The sequence below is a fragment of the Loxodonta africana genome, chromosome 20 (genome assembly GCF_030014295.1).
Source record: "Loxodonta africana isolate mLoxAfr1 chromosome 20, mLoxAfr1.hap2, whole genome shotgun sequence".
Taxonomy (NCBI): domain Eukaryota; kingdom Metazoa; phylum Chordata; class Mammalia; order Proboscidea; family Elephantidae; genus Loxodonta; species Loxodonta africana.
In genome coordinates, this window is record NC_087361.1 from 78,915,072 (window position 1) to 78,939,393 (window position 24,322).

Sequence of the window (24,322 nt, forward strand, 5' to 3'; positions counted from 1 at the left end):
CAAGATATTCAGTCTCTTTTATGGTGGACAACTCTTGTTATGGGTGGGAGTGGGGCAGGTAAAAAGTAAACAGAAATGTATGTGGGTATGCATGTATGTAATATCAGGCAGTGATAAATACTATGAAGAAAATAAATTAGGGTAAGTGGCAATGAGAGGGGTCTGAAGTCTTCCAGGCAAAGGGTAAAGTAAATACATAGCTCTCAAGGCAGGGATGAGTTTGGCCTAATCAGGGAACTAGTTAAGCCAGTTAAAGAAACTGAGGAGTCAGGAAATGAGTTTGGAGAAGGCTAAGGCCCAATCATATAAGGGCTTGTAGAACATGTTAAGAATGTGGATTTTACCTCGAGTGTGATGGGAGTTATTGGAGTATTTGAGTGGAAAGATCACGATATGATTTTAATTAAAAGTTATTCCAAGAGCTGTATGGAGAATGGATTTCAGGAGTCAAGAATGGAAGTGCACATCGGTTAGAAGGCTACTGGGGTAGTCAAGGTGAGATATGGCAATGGCTTGGCCTAAAGTGGAAATAGGAGAGGTAGGGAGGCACGGTGATGCTTCGGATACATCTTGAAAAGAGAAACCAAGAAAACTTAAAGATGAATTAAATATGAGATATTAAAGAAGAAACAAGACTTTTAGATTTTTGGCCTGACCAACTGGATGATTGATGCGGCCATTTACTGAGACAGGGAAGAAGGAGAAGGACTTTTGTTATTATCATTGTATTCTGGTTCCTGGCTATTTGCTTTGGTTTAATTTTTGTTTTGGCATGTGTGCACACGCGTCCACACACACACACACAAAACCAAACCCATTGCTGTCTAGTTGATTCCGACTCATAGTGACCCTACAGGCCAGAGGAGAACTGCCTCAAAGGGTTTCCAAGGAGAGGCTGGTGGGTTTGAATTGCTGACCTTTTGGTTAGCAGCCGAACATTTAACCACTGCGCCACCAGGGCTCTTTGGCATGCATGGGGGTAGAAAACAAAGTTTTGTTTAGGATATATTATGTTTGAAAACCCTATTAGTCCTCTAAGTGGAAAAGTTTAAGGGAAGTTTAGGAGAGTCTGCAGCTAAAAATAAAAATTTAGATGTCATAACATGACCTTGTGAGTGGAGCCTTCTGGGATGGTTCAATATACTGTCGTTGTGGCTTCCATATCTGTATGCATAATGGAAATATTTGGTTATATATCTGCACTTCCTCATCCCTTAAGTGTCAGAGGGGATGTTCCCATTTAGCGTTTGCCACATGTATTGTCCCCCTTCTGGCTGGATCAACAGAAATAATATAGTATTTAGAGAGGAGAAAAGAAATCCAAAGATTTAGACAAAGACTTTTTGTTTTTTGTTTGTTTTCTTTCTCTCTTTTTATTGCATTTTAGATGAAGGTTTACAGAGCTCTCATTAAATAATTAATACACACATTGTTTTGTGACATTGGTTGCCAACCCCACAACATGTCAACACTCTCCCCATCTCGACCTTGGGTTTCCCATTACCAGCTTTCCTGTTCCCTCCGCCTTCTAGTCCCTACCCTTGATCTGGTATGCCCATTTAGTCTCATTTTGTCTTACAGGCCTGTAGACAAAGAGTATTTGGAAGGGAGATATTCAACTCTTCAGTAAGGGGTTTGGTTGGTCCGAGGTATGGAGCATTCTCTATAGGACTGGATCTTAGTTGCTCAGGGCTCAAGTTGAGTTCCAGAGAAGTGTAATGTGGTGGTGGCTGTAGGCAGGGGTAGAGAGGGAGGAAGGTGTCTCTGAGGTGTCTTCTTAGAGTGACTCTCTCGATAAGTGCATATTGCTACAGCAATGGATTTTTGTGTAAGAGCTATAATCACTGATTAGGTTAGGTAGAAGTTACTATTGTTTTTTACTAAAGATTAACATACTTATAGAAAATTTTTGGAGACTTTGGCGGATAGAAAAAGACATGGGCATCCTAAAGAACATCAAACACGCAGTTGGCCATGTCACATGAGGGTTTGCAATAGGGTCTATTGTAAGCACAATTCCCAGTACCCTCAACCTCTTTTCTGAACATTTCCTTCAACTTCTTGCTCTAATAAAAACCTGGCTGTTACCAGAGAATATTGCTTCCCTTACAGCTCTTTTAAATGGTGGTGGCCCACATCTCTCACACAAAAATAGGATCCTGGTATGAAAAAAGTACTTTTCAGGTCCTCTGTGTTGCAAGGACAGCAATCATGGTGTGATATTGTGAATTATTGATATTTTAATTATGAATTTCCTGGTGAAGAATTTATAATGCTCTTTTGTTTTGTTTTAGAAAACATTTTTTTCTCTAATATATATTGGCCAAGATACTTGAATTGTAGATTCAATATCTGCTGATTATTGATTTGAGAGCATTTTCCTAAGTTGTTTGAGTTCAAGTCATTAAAAGAATCCTAACCTGATAAAGTAGCCAAGGCCCTGGTGCCATTATTAACTCTGTCATAAGGGTCTCACAGACGTGTTCATTTCTGCATTTGGTCTTCCAAATCAAGGCGATTAGAATTTCCTACCATATATTTTATTTGTAAAAGGCACGCTGGCAGTTAATTGCTCAGCTGCTAACCGAAAGGTTGGTGGTTCGAACTCACCAGTGGCTCCTAGAAAGAAAAGACTTGGTGATCTGCTCCCATGAAGATTATAGTCAAGGAAACCCTATGGAACAGTTCTACTCTGTCATATAGAGTCCTATGAGTTGGAATCGACTTCACAGTGCTCAAAAATACCAAATAGTAAGTAAATAGTAAGTAAATAGTAAGCATTAAATAAATATGGTTTTCAGAATTCATCTATGTATAAGGAGGTGATATGCCTGTCCTAATTTTTGTAGCTCACAGCAAAATCCAAAGTGGCACAAACAGAAAAGTGGTCATATACCTACGGATAGTTTTGTTTGTAGAAGTTAATATGCATAGTATAAAAAACAAACAAATGTAAAAAAGTTAGATGAACCTATTGGAAATATCAATAAAGATTTTATGAAGTAGATAAGCATTGAAGTTTGGTCTTTAAGTGGGTTACAGTTTTGTATGTGTACCTAATATCTATTCAAGTTATTTATTATCTCAACCCTCAAATCTGAAGTTATTAGTTAGGGGGAAAAAGGCATTCATAAGAAAGGTGAGCGTAAAACTTGAGATCAGCAAATGAACAACTTCTACTGAAAATTTTTATTTAAGATATTGACTGTCCCATCTGCCTTACTGCTTCATGACCATATGAAGCCTTAAATGTTACTATATGGCTATTTTTGTGGATTTGGGGAAAGTGATAGGATTTATTTTTTTAAGGAAAAATAAACACTTCGTTTTTAGCAACATTGTGCTTGAAACGGAAAACCTGAGAATCAGAGCGCCATGTGCAGTCACTTTACCAGGTGGCTCTCATCAGGGTGTTTATTGTTAAGAGCCCTGCTTTTTCTGCCTGAGATTTGAAGCCAGGACTTCAGGGGATCCCCTGCTGCATTCCTCCTTCCCTCCATGCAGAGAGCAGGTGGGTGAGGCAGTGTAGCATCCAGCTCAGAGGCAACGGTGTAGTGTTCTAGAGACCAGTGACAGCCCTGCTCCTAAGTAAATACTAATGGAGTTGGTGAGTGAAAGTTAGAACTGAAAATTGGACTTGGGTTTTGAGACAGTTTCGAAACTGCCTCATATGGACGTTATCTCTACCCTATCTTGATAAAAGGAATGAAATGTTAACATTAAAAACAGTCAACCGTTTCCAATTTAGCTTGTGGTTAGAACAAGATGCTTCCAGGGTAAGCGCACAGGTCTTGAGATCCTTTCTTAATTTTCAAAAGGAACATGTCCCTTTCCATTAAACATGCTAATTTATCAAGCCTTTTGGATTCTTACAATTTATATTAAATTCTGCCTGGCACAAATAGCATATGGCAAATGGCCTCTTTACTGATTGTCTCATTGTGTCTTTTTATAGGTTCACTGTGGGCGTTGTCATTGTCTTATATTTTTGTATGACTCTTTCCATTTCAGCTTCCTTTGGGAAGACATCATGTATTTTCATTGTTATATCCCTAGAACCGAGCCCAGCACCCCAAATTGGAAAGCTAAAACATAATAGAAAGAAGTAGCCAACATTGCTTTTAGTAGAGGTCAAGGGTAGTCATACAAAATAAAGATAACAATATAATGATTTTGGAATGGACTGAACAGTGTTTTTCAACTACAGGCCTTCTCCAATTATAGAGTTATTTAATTGACCATTAAAATGATGTGAATGTGTGGATTTAACTAAATGTTTTTGTTGTTATTAGGTGCTGTCCAGTCAGTTCCAATTCACAGCAACCCTATGTACCACAGAAGGAAACACTGCCCTGTCCCGTGTCATCCTTGCAATCGTTGTTATGCTTGAGACCACTGTTGCAGTCACTGTGTCAATCCATTTCATTGAGGATCTTCCTCTTTTCTGCTGACACTGTACTTTACCAACCATGATGTCCTTCTCCAGGCACTGATCCCTCCTAATAACGTGCTCAAAATATGTAAGATGCAGTTCCACCATCCTTGTTTCTAAGGAGCACTCTGGTTATACTTCTTCCAAGACACATTTGTTCCTTCTTTTGGCAGTCCATGGTATATTCAATATTCTTCACCAATACCACAATTCAAAAGTGTCAATTCTTCTTCGGTCTTCCTAATCCATTGTCCAGCTTTCACATGCACATGATGCAACTGAAAATACCACGGCTTGGGTCAGGTGCACCTTAGTCTACAAGGTGACGTCTTTGCTTTTCAACACTTTAAAGAGGTCCTTTGCAGCAGATTTGTCCAATGCAATGCATCTATTGATTTCTTGACTGCTGCTTCCATGGGTGTTGATTGTGGATCCAAGCGAAATGAAATCCTTGACAACTTCAACCTTTTCTCCATTTATCATGATGTGGCATGTTGGTTCAGTTGTGAGGATTTTTGTTTTCTTTATGTTGAAGTATAATCCGTACTGAAGGCTGTGGTCTTTGATCTTCATTAGTAAGTGCTTCAAGTCCTCTTCACTTTCAGCAAGGAAGGTTGTGTCATCTGCATAACACAGGTTGTTAATGAGTCTTCCTCCAATCCTGATGCCCCGTTCTTCTTCATATAGTCCAGCTTCTCAGATTATTTGCTCAGCAAACAGATTTACTAGGTATGGTGAAATGATACAACCCTGATGAACATCTTTCTTGACTTTAAGCCATTCAGTATCTCCTTGTTCTGTCCTAACAACTGCCTCTTGATCTATGTACAGGCTCCTCATGAGCATGATTAAGTGTTCTGGAATTCCCATTCTTTGCAATGTTATCCATAATTGCTTATGATCCACACAGTCAAATGCCTTTGCACTGCCAATAAAACATAGGTAAACATCCTTCTGGTATTCTCTGCTTTCAGCCAGGATCCATCTGACATCAGCAATGATATCCCTGGTTCCACGTCCTCTTCTGAATCCAGCCCGAATTTCTGGCAGGTCCCTGTCAATATACTGCTGCAACCACTTTTGAATGATCTTCAGCAAAATTTTGCTCGTATGTGATTTTAAAGATATTATACAATAATTTCCACATTCAGTTGGATCACCTTTCTTGGGAATAGGCATAAATCTCTTCCAGTTGGTTGACCAGGTAGCTGTCTTCCAAATTTCTTGGCATAGATGAGTGAGCACTTCCAGTGCTACATCCGTTTGCTGAAACATCTTAATTGATATTCTGTCAATTTTCACCAATGCCTTCAGTGCAGCTTGGACTTCTTCCTTGAGCACCATCGATTCCTGATCACATGCCACCCCTTGAAATGGTTGAACATTGACTAATTCTTTTTGGTATAATGACTCTGTGTATTCTTCCATCTTCTTTTGTTGCTTCCTGTGTCACATAATATTTTCCCTAACTAAATGCATGCACCTTTAAATCAAGTGTTTTTGCTCCTTTCTCATTTCAATTTGAGCACTGCAGCTATCGGCACAAAAACAGTCAAAAGAGGATGTGAGGACCTTTTGCCCAATAATTTTTTTAAATGACTTTTGGAGATTTAAAGAATAATCATCTTTATTGCATCTAGAAATGTGAGTTTTCAAGTTTAATTCTAATCATTACAACAGCTAAATAGATCTTTTGATTTTTCTCAGTTTTCTCCTTGAGTGAGAATTTTATTTTTCTGGGCCATGGTAATTTGTTTTACTTACTGGATAAAAGCCAGTCCTCCTTCAGACAGCCTTCACCCTTACCACCAGTATTCCCTGCCTTCTTACACCTTTGCTTTTGTCTTCTATTACTTTCCATGGCTTCGTGCTCTCTATTCCCATCTCCCTAAATATTGATTCCTGAGACTCTCCATTAATTTTCTACCGTGCTAGATTTCATGATTACATTATGAAAGGGTAGAAAAATTACATTTCATATGCAACCATTTTTAGTACTGGAGGAAATTGCACAAATTTGTTGTTGGGTGCCAGGGAGTCGGTTCCAACTCATAGTGACCTTATGTATAATAAAATGCTGCCCGATCCTGTGCCATTCATAATTTTTGTTATGTTTCAGCCCATTGTTGCAGTCACTGTGTCAGTCAGTCTCATTGAGGGTCTCCTTCTTGTCTGCTGACCATCTTACTTTACCAAACATGATGTCCTTTTCTATAGCGATTGGTCCCTCCTGATAACGTGTCTAAAGTAAGTGAGATGAAGTCTCACCATTCCCACTTCTAAGTAGCATGGTGGCTATACTTCCTCCAAGACTGATAATTGCACAAATAGTGAATAATAATAAACACATCCTTAGTTATAATGAAAAATAAATAGGGTATAGTTTGTACCTATATTTAAAAGCTCTAATAATTTTTTGAAAGTACTATATACAAAAAAAAATTTTTTTTTTTATATAGTTATACAGAAGAACTACTCCATAGAGTTTTCTTGGCTGTAATTTTTATGGAAGCAGATTGCCAAGCCTTTCTTCTGTGGTGCTGCTGGGTGGATTCAAGCTGTCAACCTTTAGGTTAGAAGTCAAGCACAAACCATTTGCTCTACCTGGTTGGTACAAATGGTTAAGTACTCGACTACTAGCTGAAAGTTTGGTGGTTTGAACCCACCCAGATGCATCTCAGAAGACATGCTTGGCAATCTACTTCTAAAAGGTCACAGCCTTGAAAACCCTATGAAGTGGTTCTACTCTGCACATGGGGTCGCCTTGAGTTGGGATCAACTCAATGGCAACTGGCAACAACAACATACAATTATATTTTTCATCACAACAGAAATTTTATTTAATGTAATAAATGATAGAACTGCAAATATGCATGTTCTATAAAAAGCCATTCGAAAATATGTAAGATAGATATATAATAAAACTAAAAAAGATATATAATAAGTAAACATAAAACAAAGTTGAATGTCTAGTTACTCAGGGCAAGGGAAGTAATAAATTCTCAATTAATAATTAAAAATAAATATCATCTTATTGTTTAAATTAAATATAGTTTCAGCTTCTTTTTTTATGCAATACGTTGTTTGATTTCTTTCTTTTTTTATTGTGCTTCAGGTGAAAATTTACAGCTCAAGTTAATTTCTCATTCAAAAATTTATGCACATAGTGGTGGTGGTAGAGGTGGACTTGATACATGAGTTACGGCACTGAGTGACACCCAGAGGCCCAGCTAAGGTATGGCAGGAATGGCAGTTAGTGCACTGGAGCTGGGCACATGGCACCACTGAGCAGTTTCTATTAACCTGATATGGCCAGTGGCACATCTATGGAAAATGGTGCCTATGGCAAGCACTGAAATTGTCCCCGTCTAAATATCTGACACCCTTCTTTTAGCTGACTTTACCATAATATCAGCTCTAAAGTATACGTCAAACTCATTAATCTTTTAATTAACACATTGCCGTGCTTGAGGAAGTACTTTGGGCCATATTGGGTTCATAGAAACTGCTCAGTGGCACCATATGCCCAGGGCCAGAGCAACACCCTAGATAGACACCAACACTAGTGACACCTCTGATCTATATCTGTATTTATCCATATAGAGAGATTTTTAAAGCACTTGCCCCTGTGATTGTGGGGGGCTGGCAAATTCAAAATCAACAGGCTCGTGTCCCAAAATCCATATGTTAGGCATGGGAAAAATGAAGACTGAGGGAGTTGTAATGAAATCTCTATAGTCTGGAGGCAGAACACACCTAGGGAAACTCCCTTTTTACTCTTAAGTCCTTCAACTAATTGGTTGAGTCCCTCCCACATTGTGGAAGAGAATTTGCTCTACTTAAGGCCAACTGATTTAATCACATGTAACTCTTCATAACTCTTCATAACAGCAACTGGACTAGTGATTGACCAAACAACTGGGCACCATAGTCTATCCAATTTGCCATATCAAATTAGTCATCACAGGTAAATACAATAGACTACCCTTCTCATCAGTAGTTTTCTAGATCATGTGTAATGATTAAAACAAATCATAATACCATCTTATCCTTAAGGCAATAATATTTAAAAGTTGGAAACATAGAGGGATCAAAATGTAAGATTTCTACACTTTACTTGATGTATAGACTGTGATAAGTAGACTGTGATAAGTCACATACCCATATTGTAGTACCCAGAGCAACCACTATGAAGACTGCACAAAATGAAATATCCAAAAGCGTGATGCATACATCAAAATCAAACTCGTTGCAGTCAAGTCGAGTCTGATTCACAGCGACCCTATTGGACAGAGTAGAACTGCCCCATAGGGTTTCAAAGGAGCAGCTGGTGAATTCGAACTGCCGACCTTCTCATTAGCAGCTGAGCTCTTAACCACTGTACCACCAGGGCTTCTGCATACATCAAGGTGAAATTATAAAGAAAAAAAAAGTCAAGTGGCTCAAAGGAACTCAAGAAAAGAGAAATGAGGAATAAGAAAGGAAGGAAACAAATAATGTAATGACAGACTTAAGTCCTAATGTATCAATAATTAGCTAAAAGTAAATGGTACAAATACGCCAATTAAAGGCAAATATTTGCTGAGTGGATTAAAAAAAGAAATGACCCAACAATATGTTGTTTACAAGAAACTCATTTCAAATTCAATGACCTAGATAGGTTGAAAGTTAAAGGATGGCAAAAGATATGCCACACAAACATCAATCATAAAACGGCAGACATGGCTATCAGATGAAGTAGACTTCAAAGCAAAGAAAATTACTACAGGCAGAGAGAAACATTACATAATGATAAAAAGATCAAGCCATAAGGAAGATATATTGACACTAAATGTGTGTGCGCAAAACAACAGAGGCTCAAAATATACAAAACAAAAATTGTAAAGCTCAAGAAAAGAAAATAAAGGCATACAGATAGGAAAGGAAGAAATAAAACTGTCCCTATTTGCTGATGACAGTGGTATATGTAGAACATACAAAGAAATCTACAAAAAACTGCTAAAACTAATAATGAGTTCAGCAAGGTCTCGGAATACAGTATCAGCACACAAAAATCAATCACATTTCTATATACTTATAATGCACATGTGGAATCCAAAATTAAAAATACCATATCATTTACAATTACTCTAAAGAAAATTAAATACTTAGGTATAAACTTAACAAAAATGTATAGGATCTGTATGAAATTGCAAAAGCTGATGACTAAAATCAAAGAAGGCCTAAATAAATGGAGTGACATACTCTTTTCATGGATTGGAACAGGTGTCAATTCTTCCCGAATTGATTTACAGATTTAATGAAATGCCTATCAAAATCAAAGCTAGGTTTTTGTAGACATAGACAAACTTATTCTACAATTTACATGAAAACACATAGGCCCTAGAATAGCAAAGAGAATCTTGAAAAGAAGAATAAAATGGGAGGAATAGCTGTACCTAATATTGTTGTTGTTGGGTGCCATCAAATCAATATTAACCCATATCAACACCATGTGACAGAGTAGAACTGCCCCTGTGGTTTTCTTGGCTGTAATCTTTATGGGAGCAGATCACCAGGTCTTTCTCCCTCGTAGCTGCTGGGTGGATTTGAATCGCTGATCTTTTGGTTAGCAGTCGAACATTTAACCGTTTGGGCCACAGGCTCCTTTACCCAATACTAAAAACCAGAAACTCATTAATGTTGAGTTGATTCCTACTCATAGTGATACTATAGAGGAGAGTAGACCTGACCCATAGGGTTTCCAAGGAGCGGCTGGTTGATTCAAACTGCCGACTTTGTGATTAGCAACTGAGCTCTTAACTACTGCACCACCAGGGCTCCAAAACTAAACAAGCAGCTACTGGGAATATACACCCGAGAAATGAAAACTTATGTTTACACAAAAACCTGTTCACAAATGTTCATAATAAGAGGTTTATTTGTAATAGCCAAAAAATGGAAACAGTCCAGATGGCTTTCACCTGGTGAATGGTAAAACTGTAGTATATTCATACCATAGAATATTGCTCAACAATAAAAATGAATGAAATATCAAAATACACAACTTGGTTGTATATCCAGGGAATTATGCTGAGTGAAAAAAGCCAATCTCTAAGGTTACATCCCCCAAGTGTCTGTCAGTTTGTCATACTGTGGGGGCTAGCATGTTGCTGTGATGCTGGAAGCTATCAGTATTCAAATGCCAGCAGGGTCATCCTTCATGGGCCGGTTTTAACTGAGCTTCCAGACTAAGACGGACTAGGAAGAAGGACCTGGCGGACTACTTCTGAAAAAAAATTAGCCAGTGAAAACCTTATGAATGGTAGCTGAACATTGTCTTATATAGTGCCAGAAGATGAGCCCATTAGGTTGGAAGGCACTCAAAATATGACTGGGAAAGAAATGCCTCCTCAAAGTAGAGTCACCCAAAATGACATGGATGGAGTCAAGCTTTCAGGACCTTCATTAGCTGATATGGCACAATTCAAAATGAGAAGAAACAGCTGCAAACATCCATTAATAATTGGAATGTGGAATGTATGAAGTATGAATCTAGGAAAATAGGAAATTTTCAAAAATGAAGTGGAATACATAAATATCGATATCCTAGGCATTAGTGAGCTGAAATGGACTGGTATTGGCCATTCTGAATCAGACAATCATATGGTCTACTATGCCTGGAATGACAAACTAAAGAGGAGTGGCATTGCATTTATCGTCAAAAAGAACATTTCCATATCTATCCTGAAGTACAATGCTGACGGTGATAGGATAATATCTATATCCCTACAAGGAAAGATATTATCAAGCAATATCATTCATATCACATGCAAGTAAAATGTTGCTGAAGATCATTCAAAAGCAGTTGCAGCAGTACATCGACAAGGAACTGCCACAAATTCAAGCCGGATTCAGAAGAAGGTGTGGAACCAGGGCTATCACTGCTGATGTCAGATGGATCCTGGCTGAAAGCAGAGAATACCAGAAAGATGTTGGCCTGTGTTTTATTGGCTATGCAAAGGCATTCGATTGTGTGGATCATAACAAGTTATGAATAACATTGCGAAGAATGGGAATACCAGAACACTTAATTGTGCATATGAGGAACCTGTACTTGGATCAGGAGGCAGCTGTTCAAACAGAACAAGGGGATACTTCATGGCTTAAAGTCAGGAAAGGTGTGTGTCAGGGTTGTATCCTTTTACCGTACTTATTCAATTTGTATGCCAAGCAAATTGGAGAAGCTGGACTGTATGAAGAATAACGGGGCATCAGGATTGGAGGAAGACTCATTAACAACCTGTGTTATGCAGATGACACAATCTTGTTTGCTGAAAGAAGAGGACTTGAAACACTTACTGATGAAGATCAAGGACCACAGCCTTCAGTATGGATTACATCTGAACATAAAGAAAACAAAAATCCTCACAACTGGACCAATAAGCAACATCATGATAAACGGAGAAAAGATTGAAATTGTCAAGGATTTCATTTTACTTGGATCCACAATCAATATCCACGGAAGCAGCAGACAAGAAATCAAAAGACGCTTTGCACTGGGCAGATCTGCTGCAAAAGACCTCTTCGAAGTGTTAAAAAGCAAAGATGTCACCTTGAAGACTAGGGTGCCTCTGACCCAAGCCATGGCATTTTCAATCACCTCATATGCATGTGAAAGCTGGATGATGAATAAGGATGACGGAAGAAGAACTGATGCCTTCAAATTGTGGTCTTGGGGAAGAATATCGACTACACTATTTTTTTATGAACTGCCAAAAGAAGGAACAAATCTGTTGGAAGAAGTACAACCAGAATGCTCCTTAGAAGCAAGGATGGCAAGATATGCCTCACATACTATGGACATGTTATCAGGAGGCATCAGTGCCTGGAGAAGGACATAATGCTTGGTAAAGCAGAGGGTCAGTTGAAAAGAGGAAGACCCTCAATGAGATAGATTGACACAGTGGCTGCAACAATGGGTTCAAGCAAAACAACGATTGTGAGGATGACACGGGACTGGCAGTGTTTCATTCTGTTGTACTTACGGTCACTATGAGTTGGAGTGGATTAGATGGCACCTAACAACAACACAAGGAAGACCGGTTAATACAACTATTATTCAAATTTACCCACCAAACACTAAAAGAAGAAATTGAAGATTTTTACCAATTTCTGCAGTCTGAAATTGATCAAACACGCAATCAGGATGCATAAATAATTACTTGTGGTTGGAATGTGAAAATTGGAAACAAAGAAGATCAGTGGTTGGAAAATATGGCCTTGGTGATAGAAATGGTACTGGAGATTGCATGACAGAATTTTGCAAGACCTATGACTTCTTCATTGCACCTACCTTTTTTTCAACAACATAGACGATAACTACACAGGTGGTGGACCTCGCCGGATGGAATACACAGGAATCAAACAGACTACATTGAGGAAAGAGACAATGGAAAAGCTCAAGATCATCAGTCAGAACAATGCCAGGGGCTGACTCCACAACAGATCATCAATTGCTCATACGCAAGTTCAAGTTGAAGCTGAAGAAAATTAGAACAAGTCCATGAGAGCCAAAGTATGACCTTGAGTATATTCCACCTGAATTCAGAGACCATCTCAATAATAGATTTGATGCACTGAACACTAATGACCAAAGACCAGACAAGTCATGGAATGATATCAAGGGCATCATACATGAAGAAAGCAAGAAGTCATTAAAAAGACAGGAAAAAAAGAAAAGACTCAAATGAATGTCAGAAGAAACTCTGAAACTTGCTCTTGACCATGCAGTAGCTAAAGCAAACAGAAGAAATGATGAAGTAAAAGAGCTGAACAGAACATTTCAAAGGGTAGCTCTAGAAGACAAAGCAATGCATTATAATGACATGTGCAAAGACCTGGAGTTAGAAAACCAAAAGGGAAGATCATGCTCAGCATTTCTCAAACTAAAGAACCGAAGAAAAATTTCAAGCCTCGAGTTGCAATAGTGAAGGATTCTATGGGCAAAATACTGAATGACGCAGGACGCATCAAAAGAATATGGAAGGAATACACAGAGTCACTGTACCAAAAAGAATTGGTCGATATTCAATCAGATTTCAGGAGGTAGCACATGATCAAGAACCGATGGTACTGAAGGAAGAAGTCCAAGATGCAATGAAGGCCTTGGTGAAAAACAAGGCTCCAAGAATTGAAAGAATGCCAATTGAGATGTTTCAACAAACAGGTGCAACTCTGGAAGTACTCACTCATCTACGCCAAGAAATCTGGAAGACAGCTAGCTAACTGACCAAGTGACTGGAAGAAATCCATATTTATGTCCATTCCAAAGAAAAGTGATCTAACCAAATGCAGAAATTATTGAACAATATCAATAATATCACACACAAGTAAAATTTTGCTGAAGACCATTCAAAAGTGGTTGCAGCAATACACTGACAGGCAACTGCCAGAAGTTCAAACTGGATTCAGAAGAGGAGGTGAAACGAGGGTGTCTTAGTCATCTAGTGCTGCTATAATAGAAATACCACAAGTGGATGGCTTTAACAAAGATAAATTTATTTTCTCACTGTCAAAAGTGGTTGCAGCAATACACTGACAGGCAACTGCCAGAAGTTCAAACTGGATTCAGAAGAGGAGGTGAAACAAGGGTGTCTTAGTCATCTAGTGCTGCTATAATAGAAATACCACAAGTGGATGGCTTTAACAAAGATAAATTTATTTTCTCACTGTCTAGTAGGCTAGAGATCCAAACTCAAGGTGTCTGCTCCAGGGGAAGGCTTTCTCTCTGTTGGCTCTGGAGGAAGGTCTTTCTCATCAATCTTCCCCTGGACTAGGAGCTTCTCTGTGCAGGAACCCCAGGTCCAAAGGACATGCTCTGCTCCTGCCACTGCTTTCTTGGTGGTATGAGATCCCCACTCTCTGCTTGCTTCCCTTTCTGTTTATCTCTTGTAAGATAAAATGTGGTTCAGGCCACACTCCAGGGAAGCTCCCTTTACATTGGATCAAGGATGTGGCCTTAGTAAGGGTGTTACAATCCCACCCTAATCCTCTTTAACATAAAATTACAATCACAAAATGGAGGACAATCACACAATACTGGGAATCATGACCTAACCAAATTGACAGATATTTTAGGGGAACACAATTTTAGGGGAACACAGTATTGGCCACACTCTCCGGATTCTGAGTGGAGGCATCTCAGCCCTTGGCTTCAGCTCCACCTCCCAGGCCCACTGGGATGGCAACTCTGTTCACTCAGCTTTAGGCGCACCAATCTTCTAGTCGATCTGAGTTGTGACTCCACCCTTAGAAACACCAGAGGCCATGGGTCCACCCTCTGAAACCCCCAGAGGTTGAGGCTATACCTTTTGAGACTGAGGCAGCTCAGCTTCCTGTGTTCCTTGTCTCTTCAGCTTCTGCTTCCTGATTTCTTGGCCTCTCTTCACCTCAGGCCTCATACCCACATCTGCCCTACTGGAGTAAGTGTTCCAAAGCACTGTAGCTCCACCGATAAGTGCCTGGAGGTACCCCACTCTGCCAGGAAACCTTCTGGGCAAAGGCACCCAGCGCTCTCGCTTTCTGGGTGGCATGAGGTCCTTAACTCTTCTGCTTGCTTCCCTTTCCTTTTAACTTTTGTAAGATAAAAGGTGGTGCAGGCCATACCCCAGGGAAACTCCCTTTATATTGGATCAGGAATGTGACCTTAGTAAGGGTGTTACAATCTCAACCTAATCCTCTTTAACATAAAATCACAATCACAAAATGGAGGACAGCCACACAATACTAGGAATCACGGCCTAACCAAGTAGACACATATTTTGGGGGGACAGAATTCAATCAATGACAGAGGGATGTCATTGCTGATGTCAGATGGATCCTGGCTGAAAGCAGAGAATACTATAAAGATGTTGACCTGTGTTTTATTGACTATGCAAAGGCATTTAACTTTGTAGATCATAAATGAGTTATGGAAAACATTGTGAAGAATGGGAATTTCAGAACATCTAATTGTGCTCATGAAGAACTTGTACATAGATCAAGAGGCAGTTGTTTGAATGGAACAAGGGGATAGTTCATGGTTTAAAGTCAGGAAAGGTGTGTGTCAGGGTTTTATCCTTTCATCATCCTTATTCAATCTGTATGCTAAACAAATAATCGAAGAAGCTGGACTATATGAAGAAGAACGGGGCATCAGGATTGGAGGAAGACTCATTAACAACCTGTGTTATGCAGATGACACAACCTTGCTTGCTGAAAGTGAAGAGGACTTGAAGCACTTACTGATGAAGATCAAAGACTACAGCCTTCAGTATGGATTACGCCCCATCATAAAGAAAACAGAAATCCTCACAACTAGACCAATAAGCAACACCATGATAAATGGAGAAAATACTGAAGTTGTCAATGACTTCATTGTTCTTGAATCTACAATCAATACCCATGAAAGGATCAGTCAAGAAATCAAACAACTAATCACATTGGGCAAATCTGCTGCAAGAGACCTCTTTAAAGTGTTGAAAAGCGAAGGTGTCACCTTGAAGACTAAGGTGCACCTGACCTAGCCATGATGTTTTCAGTCGCTTCATATGCATGTGAAAGATGGGTAATGAATAAGGAAGAACGAAGAAGAGTTGATGCCTTTGAATTATGGCATTGACTAAAATGTTGAATATACCATGAACTGACAAAAGAAAGAACAAATCTGTCTTGGAAGTTATACAGCCAGAATACTCCTTAGAAGCAAAGATGGTGAGAGATTGTCTCACACACTTTGGACATGTTATCAGGAAGGATCAGTGCCTGGAGAAGGACATCATGCTTCATAAAGTAGAGGGTCAGCAAAAAAGAGGAAAACTCTCAATGAGATGGATTGACACAGTGGCTACAACAACGGGCTCAAGCATAATGATCTTGAGAATGGTGCCCAGGACTGGGCAGGGTTTCATTCTGTTGGGCATAGGGTCACTGTGTGTCAGAATCTACTTGATGGCACCTTACGATAACAACAAGGTTATATACTTATGATTCCATTTATATGACATTCTTGAAATTAAAAAAAAAAAAAAAGAAATGGAGACTAGATTAGTGCTTGCCAGAGGTTAGGGATGGGTAGGGTGTGGAGGAAAAGAGAGGTGAGATTCTTGTGGTGATGGAGCTGTTTTGTATGTGGACTCTAAAAATCTCAATACATGCCTTGATTGTGATATTGTACTACAGTTTTGTAATATACTACCATTGAGGAAACTGGGTAAAGTGTACATGGATCTCCCTGTATTTTTTTTTTCTTATAACTGCACATGAATGTGCAATTATCTCAAAATACAAAGTTCAGTTTAAAAAGAAAAGAAAAACATATTCAGGAATTAAAAAAAAAGGGGGGGGACATAGTAGATGGAGCACAGAAGAAAAGTCTGGGGATCTACTTCCAAAAATTAGCCAGTGAAAACCCTATGGATCATAACAGTCTGATCCTCAATGGATTATGTGGATAGCACAGGACTGGGCAGTGTTTTGGTCCGTTGTACTTGGGGTTGCCCTGAGTCAGGGCCTACTCAATGACAGCTAACAACAACATCAGATGAAGGTATAAACAGAATTAGAGGAGGGAGGTTTATATCCAAAGCTGCCACTTCTAGCTATTGGAGCAAACTGGATAGCTGTTCATGAATCCTGCTTTCTCTTTATTCTAGGTATACAAGAAGACTACATGTCCCAGCTGTTGCTGCAGTTAAATGTGGCACTGTAACTATGACCAGTAGAGGGTGGGTAGAAATGATCTTCACTACTTCCAGGGCTTGGCCCATAAACATCTTCCTGGTAGAGTCCTCCATTTTCTTGCCTCCTTCAACAGCTTGCTGCCAAAGAGCATGACAAACTTGGGAGCCACACTTTGAAGATGAAAAAAAAAAAGAGTGAGAAAGAGAGAAAGAGGATCCTGCAACACCGAATCACCATTTAGAAGACAATCACCCATTTTGGAATTCACATGAGTGAAATTCGAACTTTTGTTTCATTAAATCATAGAGGTCTCAGGCAGCTAGGACTTCTTAACTCATCTAGTCATCCTTGACAGATCTTCTGAATCAGGTCCCATACACTTTTCCAGTACATTCCACTTACTTTCTGTTAGAACTGCAGATCCAATGGTCACCCAATGGCCTTTTATCCTGTGAGGCAATATGAGCAACAGCCTCTGACTTTGACAGAATCTCCTATGTATAACCCTAAACCCAGGATTAGGAAAAAAAATGTCTATATAACCCCCTTCCCGTATTCCAAAAAATGTTTAAAGTAGCTGACAAACATTCATAGACTATACCCAGAACAAATAAATTAGAAATAAATAAGAAAAAAGGGCAAAGGTAACACAGAAACAGGAAATTTAAGTATTCCCAGGGGTTAGGTAAATTTATAAGTATATTCCAGAAAGACGTATAAACTTACAGATGCCACATTTACCTATAGGATTTCTAGCAGTCTACGTGATGGGAAATGTGATGAATTACAAGGTTTATTTCATGCTTTTTATTATTTGTCAAGATTTATTTACATGTCATTTAATAAGGTGAAAAGCATGCACGCTTGTAGTTGTTCAGAAAAATACCACTTATATTACCACCAGGGAGACTTTTCTCCTACGTGTTCTTATACAGGGGACGGTATATAAGCAAATAAACAGCATCTTCTACAGCACGCTTACAGCAATCACAGCCATAAAGCAATGATCATTAAACTCCAAAACTGAAACAAAGAAAGGTAATTCTAAGTGTAAATAGCAAACAAAAACCAGTTCCTGTTGGGTTGATTCAGACTCATGGTGACTCCATGTGCGTCAGAGTAGAACTGAGCTCCATAGTGTTTTCAATAGATTGTTTTTCAGAAGTAGGTTACCAGGCCTTTCTTCCAAGGTGCTTCTAGGGGGGTTTGAACCTCCAGCCTTTTGGTTAGCAGCCAAGCATGTTAACCATTTCCACCACCCAGGGACTCCTAGTGTAAATATAGCACCCTACCCCCTTATCTCTTATTCTAAGTTTATTTTTCTCAGAAATTCACAAGCAACAACTGAAATATTTTCCTCACATACCATTTAATCTGTTGAGAAAGAAGTAAGGTAGAAGCCTGGATTAGTCTTGCTAGTGGTATCTATGCAAATGTGGGTAAGTTGTTATTTATTAGCAAATATGAGGACTGTCTCAAAACTTATGAAACTTTTCAGAACACGGAAGCAGACACTAATACAACTGTTGCTGAAAAATTTTCTCTGGGTTTTAGAGTATAACTGCTGTGGAAAAATATAGAGTAATTTAAATTTGATATGAGGAACAAGTTTAGCTACAGAAAAAAAAAATAGCTAAAGAAAATTGCTTAAGGCTAGATGATTGTTCCAGTGCAAATATAAATAATATGTTGACTTTTTAAATCAAATTTAAGTGACAAAAATTTAACATTATTATCAAATTTAACAACATAAAATTCCCACGTTTTCTGTTTATAAGGTAAAGAATTTGAGTTAGGAACCAATTCTCAGTAAAATGTATAAAAATATTCTTCTTTTATAAGCTTCTATTTTTAACATTTTCCTCATGATATGAGGAATTACGGTATGTCAAATAAGGTATTTTCATTCCCACAAGGGGGACCCTTTGCACCATAGCAACAGAGTTTACACACTGCAGACCTTACTGCTTGCATACCGTTTGGTTCAGTCCTAGGTCTGCCATAAAACGCTAGAAGGTCAAGTCATTCCCTCTGTCCTTGGCCTCACCTGTGAATCCAGGCCGACAGATACAGACATAACCTGAGGCTTCATGGTAGCTGAATGCAGAAGGCAGCCCAGCAATGCGTCCATATTGCTTCTCTGAAGACAGCTCCACACATTCCCCGTCAGACTGGCAAGGGTTACTATGGCACTCGTTGATGTCGGTCTCACATTGAGAACCTGTGTATCCTGCAGGAAGAAAGTTCAGAGAAGCCACTGAGTTACAGCTCCTAGACTGTAGATCACATGCCTAAAAGGAGGCCGACCACTGGGCAGAAACCAATGAACAAGATCATGTGCCCACCCCAAGGAGCTAGAAAGGGGTATCTGGAAGGAGGAAACTCAGGTGGAAAGAAATAGTAACTGCAATGGAATCACTTGAATCAAATTGACCAATGCTTTTTAGAAACATTTGATATAACGAGGCTTGAAATAACCTTGAGGATAACCTTGATTTAATCTGAATATTCTAATCTGAGACACCAGTTTTGCAAATATTCCACCTTTTTGAATTTTATCAAGGGGGAGAAAAAAAAAAAGGAAATCTTTTTTCAAGAGAATAGCTGAAAAGTCAGCCGTATCAGTATAAAAAAAAACATAGCCGACCCTAAATTCTTTTCTCAAACCTCAAAATAAAGGTAAATGATTACTTCCTAACTGAGACAGAATAGTAAATTATTTTGTATTTGTATGGACTTATCTGGAACATTTTACTAGGGCCAAGAATAAAAGCGATAAAACATAAATGATTTATTACTCCATAGAAATTAAAATATTAAATATAAAAGAAAGTTCCTATTCAGAACTGTTTCTTTGCTTTGGCACATATAAAAGTGCATCGGTAAAAAATACGTAGTCTTTTTGTGCGTGTGTGTATATGTGTGTGTTTATAACATAGTAGTATTATACTGTATAGATCCTTCAGTAACTTGATTTTTCACTTACTTGGAGAATCTATCCATGCTAGTAATATAGATCTAACGCATAATTTTTAACTACTGCCACATATCCAGCAATATGGACGTACGGTAACTTAACCATTCCTTTGCTGTTTTGATAAACATTTTGCCATCACGAGCAGTGGTGCAATAAATACCCTTACATATGCCCCTTGTGTATGTGTTTGAGCGTAATCCCAGGGTCTATACCTTGAAGCGGAATTCCTGGGTTATAGGTTATGCATATTTGAAATGTTAGTAGATACTGACACACTCCTCTAAGGTAGTTGTACCATTTATACACTAACAGCAATGGATGAGTGTTTGTGGGGTTCCAAACCCCTGCCAGCATTTGCTGTCACCAAATTTAAAAGTTTTGCCGGTTGGTTAGATGGAAAATAATAGCTCTCTCTCTTTTTTTTTTTTTTTTTGGTTTACATTTTCCCTGGTTACTCTTGAGTTTAACATTTCTTGAATTTTGGGGGCCATTTATATTTCCTTTCTGTGAATTCATGATTCACTTATTTTTCCTGTTTTTCTATTAGACTGTTTTTCTCATTGATTTCTAAGAGTTATTTATATACTACATATAATGCTACCCCAAATGTAAACTAAAGGATTGGGACCAGGACAATATGACCTATTTTATGAGATGGCGAGGGAGATGCATGAAGTTGTTAAATGAGCACAATTTGACTTGCTATACAAGGGACTTTACAGTTGACTACTTGACTGAAAGTCTCTATAATGTCACTAACTCAGCTGAGAAATATGATTTTTAAAAAAGTAGATAGTACAAAATTATAAAATGTGTAAATCAAATTATGGCATTTATTTTAAAACGACTCAACGACTTCCTGTTTCACATAGGATAAAATTCAAAATTCTCCATGTGACCTAGAATTCCCTGTATGATCTAGCCCCCTGCCCACCTCAATATCCTTGTTCTACCCCATTCTTGCCTTTACTCCTCTAGGGCCTACATGATCTTTATACCCCCAACAACTTCATTACAATGTTCACTTTTCCAGGATACTCTCCGCCAAGACTTTGCTTGGCTCTTTCTCAGTTTTCAAACTTTATCTTGCATTAATTCCTTGGGATGACTTTCCCTGATGAACAGATCTAAAGAAGGAGCCCTTGTTTTCTCTCATAACACCCAATTCTTTTCTTTTATTGCTCTTATAATAATTTTTAATTATCTGTTTGTATGTAATATTGCCTCCCCCAACAGGCAAATAAGTGCCAAGAAAGCAGGGACTGTGTTTATTTTATTCACCACTTCAACACTTAAGCAATATGTAAGTCAAAACCAAAAACCAAACCCATTGTCGAGTCAATTCCAACTCATAACGACCCTATAGGACAGAGCAGAACTGCCCTATAGGGTTTCCAAGTAGGGGCTAGTAGATTTGAACTGCCAAACTTTTGGTTATCAGCCAAGCTCTTAACCACTGTAAGTAGTAAGTAACAAACAAACAAAAAAGAAACCAAACCCATTTCCCTCGAGTCAATTCTGGCTCATAGTGACCACATAGGACAGAGTAGAACTGCCCTATAGGATTTCCAAGGAGCAGCTGGTGGATTTGAATTGCCAACTTTTGGTAGCAGCCAAGCTCTCAAACACTGTAAGTAGTAAGTAGTAGACCATTAAATCAATGACTAAATGAGAATCTAAATATACTAAGTCAATGACTGAAAATAACAACCATTTAGATTCTAATACTAGTTTAGCAAATAATCCAGAAAATTGGTTATTAATAATCAAATAATGAGAATATACTGTGATTGCTCATTTTATAATGTTTTTTATTGTGGTAAAATATATATAACAAAACATTTGCCATTTCAACCATTTTTACATGCATAATTCAGTGGCATTAATTATGTTCACCATGTTGCACAACCATAACCACAATCTTTCCAAATTTTTTCATCACCTTTAGCACAAAATCAGTACCTCTTAAGCAATGCCTCCGCATTTCTTCCTCCTTCCCACCTCCAGTAACCACTAATAAATATGGTCTCTATACATTTTTTTTTTATATACATTAGCCTACTTTTGTTATTTCACATAAGTGAAATCATAAAATATTTGTCATTTTGTGATCAACTTATTTTACTCAGGATAATATTCTCAAGGAGTGGGATTGCTGGGTCATACGGTAGCTCTATGTTTAACTTTTTGAGGAACCATCACATGTTTTCCATCATAGCTGTATCATTTTGCATTCTTACCAGCAATGGATGAGGGTTCCAATTTCTCATATCTTTGCCAACATTTGTTGTTGTTGTTTTTTTTTTAGCCATTTTATTGTTGTTGTTGTGTGCTGTTGAGTTGATTTTGACTAATAGTGACCTGATAGGACAGAGTAGAGCTGTCCCATACAGTTTCCTATGCTGTGATCTTTACAGGAGCAGATTGTCAGGTCTTTTCTTCCTCAGAGCTGCTGGTGGGTTCCAACCTCCGACCTTTCCATTGGCAGCTGAGCGCTTAACCATCCCACCACCAGGGCTTTGGGGAGTGAAATGGTATCTCAGTGTGGTTTTGATTTGCATCTCCTGAAGGGTTTAAAGTCAGGAAAGGTGTGCATCAGGGTTGTATTCTTTCACCATACCTATTCAATCTGTATGCTGAGCAAATAATATGAGAAGCTGGACTATGTGAAGAAGAACGGGGCATCAGGATTGAAGGAAGACTCATTAACAACCTGCGTTGTGCAGATGACACAACCTTGCTTGCTGAAAGCGAAAAGGACTTGAAGCACTTACTAACGAAGTTCAAAGACCACAGCCTTCAGTACGGATTGCGCCTCAACATAAAGAAAACAAAAATCCTCACAATTGGACCAATGAGCAACATTGTGATAAACAGAGAAAAGACTGAAGTTGTCAAGGATTTCATTTTACTTGGATCCATAATCAACACCCATGGAAGCAGCAGTCAAGAAAGCAGAAGACGCGTTGCATTGGGTAAATCTGCAGCAAAGGACCTCTTTAAAGTGTTGAAGAGCAAAGATGTCACCTTGAAGACTAAGGTGCGCCTGACCCAAGCCGTGGTATCTTCAATGGCATCATATGCATGTGAAAACCAGACAATGAATAAGGAAGACAGAAGAAGAATTGACGCCTTTGAATTGTGGTGTTGGCAAAGAATGTTGAATATACCATGGTCTGCCAAAAGAACGAACACATCTGTCTTAGAAGAAGTACAACCAGAATGCTTGTCAGAAGCAAGGATGGCGAGACTGCGTCTTACAAACTTTGGACACGTTGTCAGGAGGGATCAGTCCCTGGAGAAGGCCATCATGCTTGGCAAAGTACAGGGTCAGCGGAAAAAAGGAAGACCTTCAAGGAGGTGGATTGACACAGAGGCTGCAACAATGAGCTGAAACATAATGATTGTAAGGGTGGCGCAGGGCCGGGCAGTGTTTCCTTCTGTTGTGCATAGGGTCTCTGTGAGTCGGAATAGACGCGATGGCACCTAAAAACAACAACAACAACGGCTAAGTGGAAACCCTGGTGGTGTAGTGGTCAAGAGCTAAGACTGCTAACTAAAAGGTCAGCAGTTCAAATCCACCAGGTGTTCCTTGGAAATCCTGTGGGATAGTTCTACTCCATCCTATAGGGTCGCTATCAGTTGGAATCGACACGACGGACAACAAGTCTGGTTTTAATGGCTAAATGGAGCCCTGGTGGTGTGGTGGTTAAGAGCTACAGCTGCTAACCAAAAGGTCAGCAGTTTGAATCTACCAGCTGCTCTTTGGAAACCCTGTGGGGCAGTTCTACTCTGTCCTGTAGGGTTGCTCCGAGTCGGAATCAATGGCAACGGGTTTGGGTTTTTTTTGTTTGTTTGTTTAATGGCTAAATATGTTCAGCATCTTTTCATATCTTGTTGGCCATTTGTGTAGCTTCTTTAGTGAAATGTTTATTCAAGTTCTTTGCCGATTTTCTTGACTGGGATTTTTTTTGGGGGGGGGTGAAGTTGTAGGAATTCTTTATATATTCTGCATATTAAGCCTTTATGATCTTTCTTTTTTTTTTTTTTCTTCTTTAATGTAGATGTTCACTGCTATAAATTTCCCTCGGAGGCACTGCTTTTGCTGCTTCCCATATTTTTAGTATGTTGTGCTTTCATTTTCATTTGACTTTAAATATTTTCTGGTTTCTCTCTTATTTCTTCCTTGACCCATTAGTTGGTTAATAGTG

At 38.8% G+C, this 24,322-nt stretch overlaps 1 protein-coding gene across 1 annotated transcript in view; it reads right to left on the reverse strand.

Annotated features, from left to right (window-relative positions):
• Window positions 1–24,322, reverse strand: part of CRB1 (crumbs cell polarity complex component 1) — a 285,021-nt gene that overhangs the window by 137,113 nt on the left and 123,586 nt on the right. Inside the window, 1 exon segment of the mRNA XM_064272996.1 lies at window positions 19,182–19,364. Within this exon segment, the coding sequence (XP_064129066.1) occupies window positions 19,182–19,364 (183 nt within the window).